Raw genomic sequence first — 14,376 nt, 5'->3', positions numbered from 1 at the left:
CGTTTTTTAAATTGCATTGTCAGCCGCCCAGAGTTGCTTGGAATAGTAAGCCATTTCTACGTCCTATGAACGTTGGGATGCATTTGTAGAAAGAAAGCTGATGAAGAAAGGTGAAGGGCCAATGGACCAGGAGATTCCTAGAAAGGCTTCTACAGGTACACCTTTGTTATCCCAGGCACCATGCTATATATCCTAGAACATCAGTATCAAATTATGTTCACTTTTCCGTTAGAACAGAAGTCTCCAAACTTGTTAACTTTAAGACTTGTGGACTTCAACTCCCAGAATTCTCCAGCTATGCTGGCTGGAGAATTCTGGGAGTTGAAGTCCACAAGTCTTAAAGTTGACAAGTTTGGGGACCCTTCTGTTAGAACATAGAACCATAGAGCTGGAAGGACCTTGGAGGTCTTCTAGTCCAACCCCTTGTTCAAGGCAAGAAACCTTATAATATCCTGGTCGAATGGTTGTCCGGTCTATTTGTGAAAACCTCCAGTGATGGAGCAGTCACAACTACATTCATAAAATAATTGGTTGGAGACTCAGCAATGTGCAGCTTCATCAACAAAGTGAAAAACTTTTGCTTTTTTTTTTTACGGTGGGAGAGGACAGAATCATAGAGTCACAGGGCCAGAAGGGACCTTGGAGGTCTTCTAGTCCAGCCCCTGCTCAAGCAGGAGACCCTATACCATAATAGACAAGTGGTTGTCCAGTCTCTTCTTGAAAGCCTCCAGTGATGGAGCGCCCACAACGACTGGAGGTAAATAGTTCCACCGATTAATTTGTTCTCACTGACAGGAAAGTTCTAAGTTGGATCTCTCTTTGACAAGCTTCCACCCTTTACTTCTTGGCTTGCCTTCTTCTACCTTAGAGCAACGGCCTCAACCTTTTGAGCACCAAGGGTCAGTTTCATGCAGAAAGGTTTTTCCACGGAGAGGAGGGGGCATGGTTTCGTGCGCTGCCTGCATGCCGTGGATAGGGGCTTCGTTTGTTTGCGCGGCCCAGTTGCTGGTGTGGTGCAGCCCAGTGCCGGTCTGCAGATTGGGGGTCAGGGACCCCTGCCTTAGAGAACAAGTCAATTCCCTTGTCTTTGCAACATCTGCTGGAAGACAGTGATCACGTCCCCCTTAATCCTTCGATAGGGCGGAGCAGGGGTGTCCAACTCGATTTCATTGAGGGCCGCATCAGGATTGTGTTTGACCTCAGCGGGCTGGTCAGTTTGACATCACTCATGTCGGGTGCGCAGATGGTGGCCCGAGCGCTCTGCCAGCAAAAACAGGCTCCTGAGCTCCGTTTTTGGCTGTGACAGCCTCCTGCAACCCTCTGCCAGCGAAAATGAAGCTCATATGGGCTGCGCACGGCCCTCCCAAGCTCCGTTTTCAGCTGCGATGGCCTCCTGCAACACTCTGTCAGCAAAAATGGAGCTCGGGAGGACCCAAGCTCCATTTTCACTGGCAGAGGCACCATGGACCGGTCATTCCTTGTTTCCAGTGCGGCCCCGTGGACCAGATCTAAACACCGTAGAGGCTGGTTCCAGCCCATGGTCCTTGAGTGTGGCACCCCTGGGGTAGACATACCTCACTCCCTCAACTTGTTGATCGCCCAGATTTAGCCTCCGGACCCCTTCACCCTCTTTCGTTGCTCTTCTCTCTGCACTCTTTCCGGAACCTCAACCTCTATTTTGTATCGTGTTGAACCAGAACTGGGCCCCCTGTTCCAAGCGCGGCCTCACCAAGGGGTTCAAAATGAGGAAAAGAAAAACGGCCGAATGCTTCCGTGACCTTTGATAAAGAGTTTTGGATCCCTTTGAAAGGGGAGAAGAGAGGGGACAACCATCACCAACCGTGTTTTTAAGGGGTTCATTAGTGTCATTTACAAGCACTGTGGCAGCACAGGCGTCGAAGTCTGGGCGGTGGAGCCGGCCTCCCCTCGAGAACTACTGCGCAGCTGGGTTCTTGCTGTAGTCTTACGTTACCTCTCGGCCAATGTTGAGGAAACAGCCTCAGGCTCATCATACCCATGTTCACCCAGACATTGGACTGCTGGGTCCGGGTAGCTGGCTGCTGTCTCAGGAAGAGCAGGTAACGGGGAAATAGCTCCAGTTCGGGCAGGCCCATCGCGCTGTTTCTGATCACCTGCAGGAGGGAATGGAAGCAGGGTCAGGGTCCCAACTAACAACCCCCCTCCTCGAACAAAAGAACTCAGAGGCACAAGGTCTCCTCAAAGAACATTTTATCAGGGCGTGTCATATTGGCACAATGCTGGTGAAAACCGGATCTAAAGTCCCCGCCACTTTTCCCCCTTAATTAAAAAATAAACGTTGGTTGCTTCCCCAGAGGCGTCAGTCACATCGTCCAATCAGCACATGGGACAGAGTTGGCTTGATGTCAGGGTTCCGGCGATTGCCCTAATTAAATCATGAGCCTCGAGCCAAGCTTCAAAAGAATCCAAAAGTAGGAGCAACATGTCGGCATTATCCCAGTTGAAGCCAACTCTGATATATGTGATTTATGGTCATCTGTGACCTTGTTTCCCCCCTCCCCCCTGGGTGTGTCATCAATCAGATTCTCCAACAAAGCACATTCACGGACTGGGCGTCATCAATCACATTCTCCAATGAAGGATTTTCATGGGAAGAAGATCCAATAGCCTAGCTACAAATCTTTGTGAGATATATGTGGAATGTACTTCTGGGTCGCCCCCTCCCCCTCCCACACACACACTTATGGCAACTTGAAAACAAGCATAGGAATGTTTTACTAGTTGATACACAGTCCAGACATTGGATGACCTCAGTCTCCACCTCCCAACCACCTGCACACATGACCTTGGTTCCCAACGGAAAGAATGTTGTTTTGTTTATAGCGCCCCAGCCTTTCTCTACAACTCCACCCCTCCCTATTCCCTCATCCTCGGTCTGTGTCAGCACTGAAGCTTTGAAGAAAGGAAAAACCCCAGTATAATAGGAAGTTGGCCACCTTCTAGCCAGCTTCTGGGTTGACAAGCAGATTTTAACCGATTAACAGAGTTGGAAGGGACACTAAACAAACTGTTGTAAGTCAAGGACTACCTGTAACATGGTTATTAAATGAATCTGGTTTCCCCACTGACTTTTATAGTGTTGCAAAAGGTGATTACGTGACCCTAGGACACTGCAACCATCATAAATACATTGGCCAGTCGCCAAACCTCTGAATTTTGATCACGTGACCAAGAAGATGCTGCAATGGACATGTGAAAAATGGTCTTAAGTCAGCTTTCAGTGCCGTTGTAATTTCAAATGGTCACTAAATGAATGGTTGTAAGTTAAGGACTATATTCCAGGCAGACCCCATCCTCACCTTACCCCGTATAAGACAAGGCGTGGGTCACATTTTTCACCCAAAAGGACTGATTGTAGTCTCAAATGAAGAGTATTTGTATATATAATAATGAGTGCTTCTTATACAGATGTCCCCCCCTTCCTTATATTCCAAAGGTCTGCCCAAAGAAGGGGGAAAATGATCCTGCTTTTTGGACCATGAAAATTGCTAGTTTCCATGGAGAATATGTGGAGAAATGTAATAATAAATCGGAGCTTCTGGATGCTTCCTCTAGGAAGGGAGAACAGGCAGTGTGCCACCCTTCAAGGATGGATATGTAAAAAATTTTATCTGAAGCTACGAAGGAGGAAAAGCTAGCACTTTGTCACGTAAACAATGATGATTGAAGTTTTAAAAACAGAACGATTTCCCCTGATTCTGAATAATTCTGCTCGCGGGAGGGTGACCATAGGGGCACTTGACGTTTTTGGAAAGTTCCATAAATATGCAGAGCAACAATGGAAGAGCATAGCAACAAGTACAAAAAAATCCCTTCAATTTAGAAAATCATTTGGAGAGAGGTGTGTCCGTTAATCCTGTCTGTCCGTTAAATCCAAAAGACATGTTCATGTTCATGTACTTTTTGCTGTGTGTAAAAAGCCTGCCAGCTATTATTGCACCTTTGTCTTTGTCTTTGTCTTTGTCTTTCAAATGCAGGTGAGCGGCTGAATGGGCACCAAACTTGATTGCAGAAATACGACTTCAGCAACAGAGTGGTCAATGTCTGGAATATTCTACCTGACTCTGTAGTTTCTTCCCCAAACCCCCAAAACTTTAACCTTAGACTGTCTACTATTGACCACACACCTTTCCTAAGAGGTCTGTAGGGGGCGTGCATAAGCGCACCAACGTGCCTACTGTCCCTGTCCTATTGTTACTTTTATTTTTCTTATATGTACCCATTTCATGTATTCATAACTATGTATATATTTATACCTATTATTTTGTAAGAAGCGTTTATACTAGTCAGATCCTCTGAAAAAATGGTGTGGAGTCGGCTCCGCGGCAGCGACTCCCAAAGCCGGGAAGGAAAGGCAAAGCGCTTGCCTTCTTCCCAGCGGACTGGGCGCGCGGCGTAGTGACTCCTGACTCAGGGGCCTCCGAGGGAGGGGAAGAGAGTGACTCCTGCCTCGATCATCATCTTCTTCTTTGGGTTAGTGAATCAATAAACCTTTCATGATAGTGAGATCGTTTCCAAATTAATTATTTTTATTTTTGAAATTTACCAGTAGCTGTGCATTTCCCCCCTCGCTTATACGATAAGTTTCCCAGTTTTTTGTAAATTAGGTGCCGCTAATATACGTATGTATATATTTATACCTATTATTTTGTAAGAAGGATTGACAATCAAATAAATGAATGAATGAATGAATGAATGAATCAATCAATCAATCAATCAATCAATCAAACAATCAATCAATCAATCTTGTCCCACGTTGTGCCACGTGTTTGTGAAGTGGTTGTTTTGTTTCTCCAAAGTACTGATCTGTACATTGGTGATGGTTTCACCAATTCTCTTTTGCGAGCGATCCAAATTTCAGAGAAGTGGTGGCAGGGTCAAACCCATGCTGCAGAACTAGCTATACAGTGTGGCTCATTAAAATTAGCAAGATCTCACATGGCCATCACATTGAATGCCACATGTCACACCGTTTATTACTCTTTACTTCCATCCTGTGCCCCTGGGCTTAAGTTGCCAATAGGTGACAATCAAGCAGTCAGCTCTAATCCATTAACCTTGTGCCGGTAGATGGACATTCTTAACAGATAAAAGATAACAGATAATCAGAGTAGGAAGGGACTTTGTAGGTCATCTAGTCCAACCCCCCGCCCAAGCGGGAGACCCTATACTATTTCTGACAAATGGAAGTCCAATCTCTTCTTGAAAGTTTCAAGTGATGATGCTCCCACAACTTCCAAGGGCAAGCTGTTCCATTGGTTGATTATTCTCACTGTCAGAAAGTTTCTCCTTATTTCTAGATTAAATCTCTCCTTGTTCAATTTCCATCCATCATTCCTTGTCTGGCCTTCAGGTGCTTTGGAAAATAGGTTGGGCCCTTCCTCTCTGTGGCAGCCCCTCAAATATTGGAAGACTGCTATCCTGTCTCCCCTGGTCCTTCTCTTCCCTAGACTAGCCATGCCCAGTTCCTGTAACCGTTCTTCATATATTTCAGCCTCCAGTCCCCTAATCAACCTGGTTGCTCGTCTCTGTACTTTTTCTAGTCTTTCAACTCCATTTTTATAATGTGCTGACCAAAACTGGATGCAGTACTCTAGGTGTGGTCTTACTAAGGCTTTATAGAGTGGTATTAGTACCTCACTTATTTTTTATCACATTACTTCCCCACCTCTGCTTTAATATGCCATTATACTTGTGGAGAAATTAAAAAAAAACCCAATTCCCTCACAACCTAATCTCTTAAAAATGCACATTTATTACTGTAATATCCATTTTGGCACAGAGCTAACTTACCAAGCCAAAAAGATATCCAATTTTGTGTGTGGGTGTATTTTTTTGTAAAGCTCAACACTCTAGGGTTATGAATAAAAGCAGAATATGAGTTGGAGGGGATATTTTAATGGAAAACATATGCTGGGAGATATCAGAAATCCCAGATCAGGTTTTTTTTTCCTACCTGATGCATGCTGCTGTAGCACTTCCATCTAGCAAAATACATTTATCTTGGCTAGAGAGTCCCACATACCAATTAGAGACAGTTGCCCTCAATGTTTCAAACAGGGTGAGGTTTTTTTGCCTCCCACTAAACTGAGATAAACTGCAAGTTCATCTGACTTTTTAAAAACTCTGAGCATCGAATTACAAGGTAGCCCTTGATTTACGAACATAATGGAAGCTACCAAATATGGTCGTAAGTTCTGATGGTTGTAAAGCAGATCATCATGTGACCTGCCCCATTTGACCTTTTTTTTTTTGCAGTAGTCATTAAGTAAGCCCATTGTTCCTTATGAGTCGCAATGGCGCAGTGGTTAGAATGCAGTACTGCAGGCTACTTCTGCTGACTGCCAGCTGCCTGCAATTTGGCCATTTGAATCTCACCAGGCTCAAGGTTGACTCAGCCTTCCATCCTCCCGAGGTGGGTAAAATTAGGACCCAGATTGTTGGGGGCAAGAGGCTGACTCTGTAAACTGCTTAGAGAGGGCTGTAAAACACTGTGAAGTGGTATATAAGTCTAAGTGCTATTGCTATTGCAGGCTAACTCTGCCCACTGCCAGCGGTTCAATCCTGACCAGCTCAAAGTTGACTCAGCCTTCCATCCTTCCAAGGTGGGTAAAATGGGGACTCAGGTTGTTGGGGGCAAGTTGCTGACTCTGTAAACTGCTTAGAGAGGACCATAAAACACTGGGAAGTGGTACATAAGTCTTAAGTGCTATTGCTGTTGCTACGGGGAGAAGTAAACAGTGATTTTGAGGAAAAACATTGCAAATTGTAGTTACGTTAACTGCAGGATGCCACCAACAACAGTAAATGTGGGACCGGTCTTGAGTGACTGAAATGTTGTCATGTGACTTCGGGGGGGGGGCATCAGAACATTGGAACTGGCTCTAAGTACCTTTTTGGGAGTCATTGTAACTTTGAACAGTCACTAAGTGACCGGTTGTAAGTCAAGGACTACCTGTAGCAAATTACTTGTTATTAGCAAAGAAGGGTGAGGTGTTTTTTTTAACCATTAGAGAATTGAAGAAGCTTCTTGGAGGAGAAGCAAAACATCTTCAAAGAAAAACTATGAAAGTCCAGTTGCCTCTTGAAAAAGCACGTTTGGGACAACCATGACCTGGAATGACTGAGAATCTCCATAGACATGCCTTATTCCTTATGGGAAAAATTTGTTTGGTACTCATCGTTTCTGATACTCGTGGCGCCTCCCGGAACCAATTAATAATGAGTACCCAGGTACCACTGTACAGGCCTCGACTTACAACAGTTCGCTTAGTGATCATTCGAAGTTACAACGGCACTGAAAAAAGTGACTTATGGCCATTTTTCACACTTATGACTGTTGCAGCATCCCTGTCGACATGTGATTTATATTCAGATGATTGACAATTGGCTGACATGTATGACGGTTGCAATGCCCCCGGGGTCATGTGATCTCCTTTTGCAACCTTCTGACAAGCGAAGTCAATGGGGAAACCAGATTCACTTAAACAACTGTGGCAAGAAAGTCATAAAATGGGACAAAACTCACTTAAAAAAAATTCCCACTTAGCAACATACATTTTGGGCTCCATTGTGGCCGTAAGCTGAGGATTACCTGTGTCTACATCTTTAGTCAACCAATTTACAATCAGCAAGGGCTTTGGTGATCATTAGGAATATTAAGGAATTCAGTTCGAATGTTTTGAAGAGCCCAGTTGAGGGTAACAACCTAAAGCAGGGGTCACCAACCTTTTGGACCTCAAGGACCACCAAATTCATAATTTTAAATCCCATGGACCAGAAACCCTGGGACAATCCCCAAAAAATTCTACAGGAAAATTCCCCACCCTGTTTTCCTACTGATCGATCATTCTTTATTTGGGATCACAGGATACCATCCCCAGTTCTGTTCTCAGGGGGAGAGAGAGAGAGAGACTTTTGGTTTCACGCAAGGAAAGCAGCAGAAGCAGCAGAAATCTTTCTTTCTCTCTCCCAAACTCTGCCAGAAATGAGTCTTTGCTGGTGCAGCCTCTTGGAGCAGGAGGCCTTGCAGGGTCCCAAAGACTCATTTCAGGCGGAGTTTGGGGGGAAGAAAGAAAGACTTTTGCTGCTTTCCTTGCATGCCGCCAAAAGCAGAAGAAAGAAGCAGAAAGAAGCAGCCCAGTGGCCAGGCCAGGCGCATGTGGGGCAAGTTCCCCCTCCCCCCTTTCCTCCTCCCTTCACTACCTTGTGTTGTTCACAATGCAAGCGACGCAAGCCTTGTGTTCCCGCGGGCCATATGGGTGGCACAGCCTTGTGTTCCCATGCAGCCTGGCTTAATTGCTTGGGGGGGGGGAGGGACATTTTTCTGCGGACCTCCAAAATTTTCTCACAGACTACCAGTGGTCTCCGGCCCTCTGGTTGGTGACCACTGACCTAAAGGATCATTGCCCATTTTCAGTACTTACCGGTCTGGGCAAAGACAGGTTTGCTCCGTACCAATGGTAGAGGGCTCTCCACACCGGTTCTGGGACCATTTCATAATTTTTCCCTTGGATTAATTGGGGCGATGGTTTTAATCGCCCGCCTTCCAAAGTCAATGATGGCGCCTTCAAAAAAAATAAAAAGAAGAAGATTCTGATTTTGTCTTTTATCAAATTTCTTGAAACTGCCCCATGCAGGAAGATTTAAAATCCCAAACCAAATAAAAAATTAACGCAGATGAATAGAATAGGCTGAGCAACATTAGGGAGGCCATCCCATTTCCCAAAATGGATTTGGTCATTAAAAAGGTTTGGGATTATTTGCGTGCTTGTTCAACATGGTCGTTCTGTGGTTTCTTCTGGCAATGAACCACTTTTCTTTTTTCTAACCCTGGAGATGAAAGCATTAGTAAGACCCTGACCCATGAAGAAATGGTCCCTGTGCCGACTTTTTCCCTTTTCCCTCCTTGTCTCTTTTTCTTGATTATTATAACTAATTATAATAATGAATTATACAACTAATTCCCACAACACTGTCAAAACTACTTAGAAAGGCAGTTGTCCAGGTCCCAAGTAATACATCCATAAGCAAACAGAACTCCAAGGCATGCAGTTTCCTCAAGAACAAGTTTATTGGATCTATCATTTTGGCACAGACTGGTAAAAACCGACTCTTAAAGGTTCCCACAGTTTTCACCTAATTCAAAGTAAAAGTTTTCCCCCTTTCCCAAATAATCCATCACAGGTTCCAATCAAAGTGCCATATGGTTGCTTGGAAACTTCACTCCTCCTCTCTTCAGCCACCTGTGGGAACGTCCTTGGTTCTCTGGGGAAACTATTTTATTTTGGCTACAAAACCCCCAGCTATCTCTACTCCCCCCCCTCCCTATCCCTCAGCCCCATTGTGGCAACACTGAAGCGTCCATGATGGCCTCACGTCAGGCTAACTTCAGAGTTGACAGCAGTATAACCATCATTATTCTCAACTTCCCCATTACTTATCTCCTTATCTTCTTATGACTATTACTTTGTTGCTTGTATCTTATGATTTAAATTGTTTACTTAGTATCTTTGTATGAGTTATGTTGATTGCTTATATAGTACAGTGGAGCCTCGGGTTGCGACCGTAATCCGTTCCCGGACTCCGGTCGTGACCCAATTTGGTTGTGTCCGGAAGCACAAACGAATGTGCGTGTGCGCAGTTAAAAAAAAAATGGTGCCGAAGGGGAAATTGGTGCAGAAAGGGAATCTTTTCATGCCGATTTTGTTCGCCACCCAATTTTTGAATCGTGACCCGGTTGTCTAATCACACTTGGTCAATTAAGAATTCTAATTCTAATTCTGTCTCCAGATTGCAAATCTGTTTCACTGCTTAGCCTTTGGCTAAAGAGCAGAGTTTAAATTAATTAAATAAGCCAAAAGTAAGTTTTGCAAATATCTTCAGCACAACCTGATTAGGGCAGCTGCCCAAATTTAAATGGTACCTGACAGCTCTCATCGCTCCAATCATACTGATTGATTCAGTTTCCAAGCCTTTTTATGGAGGTGTCGTATTTTGTTAAAGCACAAAATACTTGAAAAAGATGGTTTTTTAAAACCCCAATCCACCCCTGCCTTGAAATAGAAACTGAAAAAAATGCAGCCTGCTTGTAACACCCAACAGGTCAGGCTGTTGAGGACTACCTGCCAGGGGTAGGCTGCTACGGGTTGGCCCGGGTTCAGGAGAATCTGTAGCTAATATTATGGGCAGTTCGGAGAACTGCCAAATCCCACCTCTGGCTGGCCCCGCTCACCCCGTTCTGTCCCTCCCACCCCACCCCGCCCTCCCAGGAGTCTCCACGTGGCCCGTTTTAGATATGAAATAAGTGCAGATCCCGCAGCTCGGGGAGGGCGAAAAAAGGGCGTCCCGGAAGTTCCGGAAGGCCAGAAATGGGCCTGTTTCCAGCCTCTGGAGCCTGGGGGAAGCCATTTTTGCCCTCCCAGAGGCTCAAGGAAAGCCTCCGGAGCCAGGGAAGGGCAAAAATGCTCCCCCCCTTCGATGCAGGAGGCTGATATGGCCACGCCCACCATGGCTACACCCCCCGATTCAGGAGGCTGACATGGCCACGCCCACCCAGCAACCAGGCAGAGAACTGGTTGCTGAAATTTTTGAAGCCCACCCCCCTGCTCCTAATGTTTTGGGTACCAGGGACTGGCTCCACGGAGGAAAGTTTTTTCCGTGGACCGGAGGGGGCATGGTTTTGCCTCCTCATCTGTAGGATGGGGCTTCATTTGTTTGCGCGGACCAGTTGCTGGCATGCCACAGACCGGTGCCGGTCCACAGACCAGGGGTTGAGAGCCCCTGCTGTATTGTTTTTATACTTATAAGACGCTTACCTTCACGGGCTCTTGCGTTACAAGCGGCTGATTATCGATTGCTCCGGGCCGCTGTGGATTCAGCAGCTGCAGTAAGATATTCCCATTAGAGGCAAGGAGGCACTGATTGTTGTTGTCCGAAGAATTAAGGTGTCGAGCCAAAGACATCTCGGTATTGGGAGTGGTGGCATGAAGACAATCTGGAAGGTAAAGCAGGACGAAGCAAAAATAAGCCCGAAGGGTGCAAAGTTACGGCGGAATATCAGTAAGGAACAAACCAGTGGCCCCGAAGGCATGGCTGAATTATAACTCCCCACAAATGTCACCTTCTGTATGTTGACTTGAAAATTGTATGAATTATGAGCTTCCCGACATCTCGAAAGCTGCTTTTTATGATCCATCAACCTCTTATAACAGGATCTTGGCACCTCCTTCGTTTTCTCAGGAGGCCATATAGGTAGTCCTTGCCTTACAACAGTTCGTTTAGTGGCTGTTCAAAGTTACAAAGGCACTGAAAAAAAATGACTCATTACCGTTTTTGACCCTTACAACCGGCGCAGCATCCTCTTGGTCGCCTGATCCAAATTCAGATACTTGGCAATTGACTCGTAGTTATGACAGTGTTGTGGTTCGCCGGCAGCAGTGCGGACGGCTGAGATCTCTGACAGCAAGGACTCGAATGAGGGGCCTGCGTGTGATGCAGGAATGGGGCCAGGACGATTGGAGAGTGGGGTGCTGCCTTCGGAGGTTGTGGAGTCTGGCAGCAGTGACGAAGGGGGACCTGGGGAGCCTGTGCTCAGTGCACGTGTGCACACGGCTGCTCGAAGGAAAGAGCCGCTGAAGCAGCACAGGCAACTCGGGAGTAAGGCTGGAAGGTGATGGCCCCTCCCATAAGGGATAAAAGCTAGCCTTTGGGGTTGGCTTCTTTGCAGGAAGCAAATAAGTTCATTATGCTCAGAGTCCTCGTCGAAGCCCTGCTTTTACTCTGGTTTGTTTTTTGAAACTTTTGACTTGGGATATTTATCTGCAATTAGTCTTTTGCTCTTGGCAGCCATTCACAACCTTGAAAGGGGCTTGCTCTTCTCTGGGACAATTAGTTTGAAATGACTCTCAGTCGTGAATGCACAGCATTCACAGCGCCGCATTAAAAGAGGTTTTATGAAAAAATTGTGTTTGATTTGATTTGAACAAGGCTTGGGACAGTTGCAGTGTCCCAGGGTCATGTGATCCTCTTTTGCAAGCAAACTCAATTCACTTACTAACCTAACAACTACAGGAATTAACTGGTTTGGCAACTGACTCGTATTTATGACGGTTGCAGTGTCCCAGGGTCACGAGATCGGCTTTTGCAACCTTCTAACAAGCAAACTCAGTGGGGAAGTTGGATTGACTTAAACAACCGTGTCACTAACTTAACAAATGCAGGGATTCACTTAACAACTGTGTCAAGGAAGGTCGTAACAAATGTCTCACTTAATCACAGAAATGTTGGGCTCAATTGTGGTCATTAAGTCGAGGACTACCGGTATTCTTTTCCTATTGTTTCACATGTCCACATAATGTTTCTGTTTGAAAAAGTGAATCTTTCGTAAATTTAGCCAAACCTCTCACCTGGTTCGACCACTTTCACACATTCGGTTTACCTTCCAAGCTCTTTAGAAATAAAACAGTTTGTCAGGCTGTTGTTGCTTTCGGGGGTTAATGCTTACTGCTGTTAGTTGTCTCCGATGCTTCCGACGCGCTGGAAATATCATCTGAAAACTTTTCTTCTGCGGCATTGATGTTATTCGAAGCACCCGTTTGGTCGTCTCCCAGCTCTGATGTGGGTGTCCCAGGACTCAGGAGGGAAGTCTTACCTCCATTTGAAGCAGACACAGGCTCTATCATAACAGTGGGGGCATCCTAAATTGGAAAAGAAAGTCAGAACTCAAATTTCTATGGAGATTCTCAATCATCCAGGTCATAGCTGTCCCAAAGGGCAATTGAACTTTGGATTTTCTTTGAAGATGTTTTGCTTCTCATCCCAAAAGCTTCTTCAGCTCTGACTTCCCCGCCGTCCAGTCAGAGCTGAAGAAACTTCTTGGAGAAGCAAAACATCTTCAAAGAAAAAAACAGAAAGTCCAGTTGCCTCTTGAAAAAAAAACCACCCATTTGCACTACTCAGGTGACCCTGAGAACACAGATAAACCTCCAAGAGGCCTCAACGACTAGCTAAAAGACTGCAAATGACCAGCTGTCTGCAAGGGGAATAAATCCTTCTATTCTTCACCATCCAGTCAGAGCTGAAGAAGCTTCTTGGATGAGAAGTGAAACGCCTTCGAAGAAAAACCAGAAAGTCCAGTTGCCTCTTGAAAAAAAAAAAGCACATTTGGGTCAGAGCTCAACTGTAGAGCGAGACGGTAGCTCAGAAAGGCCCAAGTACTTCCAATTGTCATTTTCTTGGCCTGGAAGGCGGTGTATGGGCTTGTCCATCACAGTGATACCTCAGTAACTGTTGGTAATTTGTTTCTGGGAAAGATACAACAAATACTAAAACTGACACGTAAGGAGGAAACCACTTGACCTGCTATTTTGGCTGGAAGAAATAGTGAGTCACGAGGCAGCTGACGTCAGCAAGTTCGTCCTTGCGTATCAACTACCAGGAGAAAGACGAGTGCCGGGACAAGATTTCTGCTTCAAAACACATCGAGTACCGAATTTTACAAGTTTTGAAGCAGTCAAAATTATGACTGCATACAAAGTCCATCCTGTAAATTTGCCAAAGACCTTCAGTTTTCATTAGTTGAGGGCGACAAGAGGAGAGCAAAAGAGACTAGAATGTTCCAAAGGCACTTTTTCCAATAGGCAACTGGACTTTCTTGGGTTTTTTTTTTTCTTCGAAAATGTTTCACTTTCCATCCAAGAAACAACTTCTTCAGAACAGAAGAAAGTTCTTGGATGAGAAGCCAACATGGCTGGCAGGGAGATTCTAGGACAGGGGTGTCAAACTCACGTCGTCATGGTGGCGTCACATGAGGTATCGGAGAATTTCCCCCCATTCGCTAAACGGGGCGTGGGCATAGCCAGTGCCATGACGCATCCGGTCCGCAGGCCGGGAGTTTGACAGCCCTGTTCTAGCAGTTGAAATCCACCCATCTTTACGATACCAAGGTTGGGGAAACACTGTCCTAAAGGGTGAGGGAAGTTCAGCTCCCATCTGATTCTGGTACACGGACACTGACACGCTATTTATTCATCCGTTTCTCGATCCAGCCACTCTCTCTTCCAGGTCCAGTTTGCGACTTACGTATTTGACGTATTCTTTCCACTGATGCCACCACTGCATTGCGATGAGAAACCAGCTGTGTCCTTGTTGAAGGCCATGTCTACTTTCACGTTCTAGCCAGCCTCTGCGCCAAGAAAACAAAAGGAAGAGATCAGTGGTGCAATACTTAACAATACTTGTGCTTCAATATCTCCACGTGTATTTCTTGACTTTGGCAGCGTTACGATGGGTGGACTTCAACTCCCAGAACTGAGCCAGCCTGGGGAAATTCATTCC

At 45.6% G+C, this 14,376-nt stretch overlaps 1 protein-coding gene across 6 annotated transcripts in view; it reads right to left on the bottom strand.

Annotated features, from left to right (window-relative positions):
* Window positions 1-14,376, bottom strand: part of USP32 (ubiquitin specific peptidase 32) — a 209,095-nt gene that overhangs the window by 39,180 nt on the left and 155,539 nt on the right. For 2 of the 6 annotated variants that reach the window (XM_026682756.2, XM_026682755.2), the window contains exons 12-16: window positions 14,122-14,224; window positions 12,545-12,737; window positions 10,857-11,035; window positions 8,466-8,606; window positions 1,874-2,132 (exon numbers count right to left, since the gene is read on the bottom strand). In XM_026682756.2, the coding sequence (XP_026538541.2) occupies window positions 1,874-2,132; window positions 8,466-8,606; window positions 10,857-11,035; window positions 12,545-12,737; window positions 14,122-14,224 (875 nt within the window). The remainder of the gene's footprint in view (window positions 1-1,873; window positions 2,133-8,465; window positions 8,607-10,856; window positions 11,036-12,544; window positions 12,738-14,121; window positions 14,225-14,376) is intronic. The other 4 variants (XM_026682757.2, XM_026682758.2, XM_026682759.2 and 1 more) reach the window with 2 other exon arrangements.

Source organism: Notechis scutatus, chromosome 1 (assembly GCF_049901735.1).
Source record: "Notechis scutatus isolate UNSWTSFEM ecotype Mainland chromosome 1, rNotScu1.2, whole genome shotgun sequence".
NCBI classification, from domain to species: Eukaryota; Metazoa; Chordata; class Lepidosauria; order Squamata; family Elapidae; genus Notechis; species Notechis scutatus.
The sequence above is the reverse complement of the archived record's forward strand: the minus strand, read 5'-3'. Positions and strand labels throughout refer to the sequence as shown.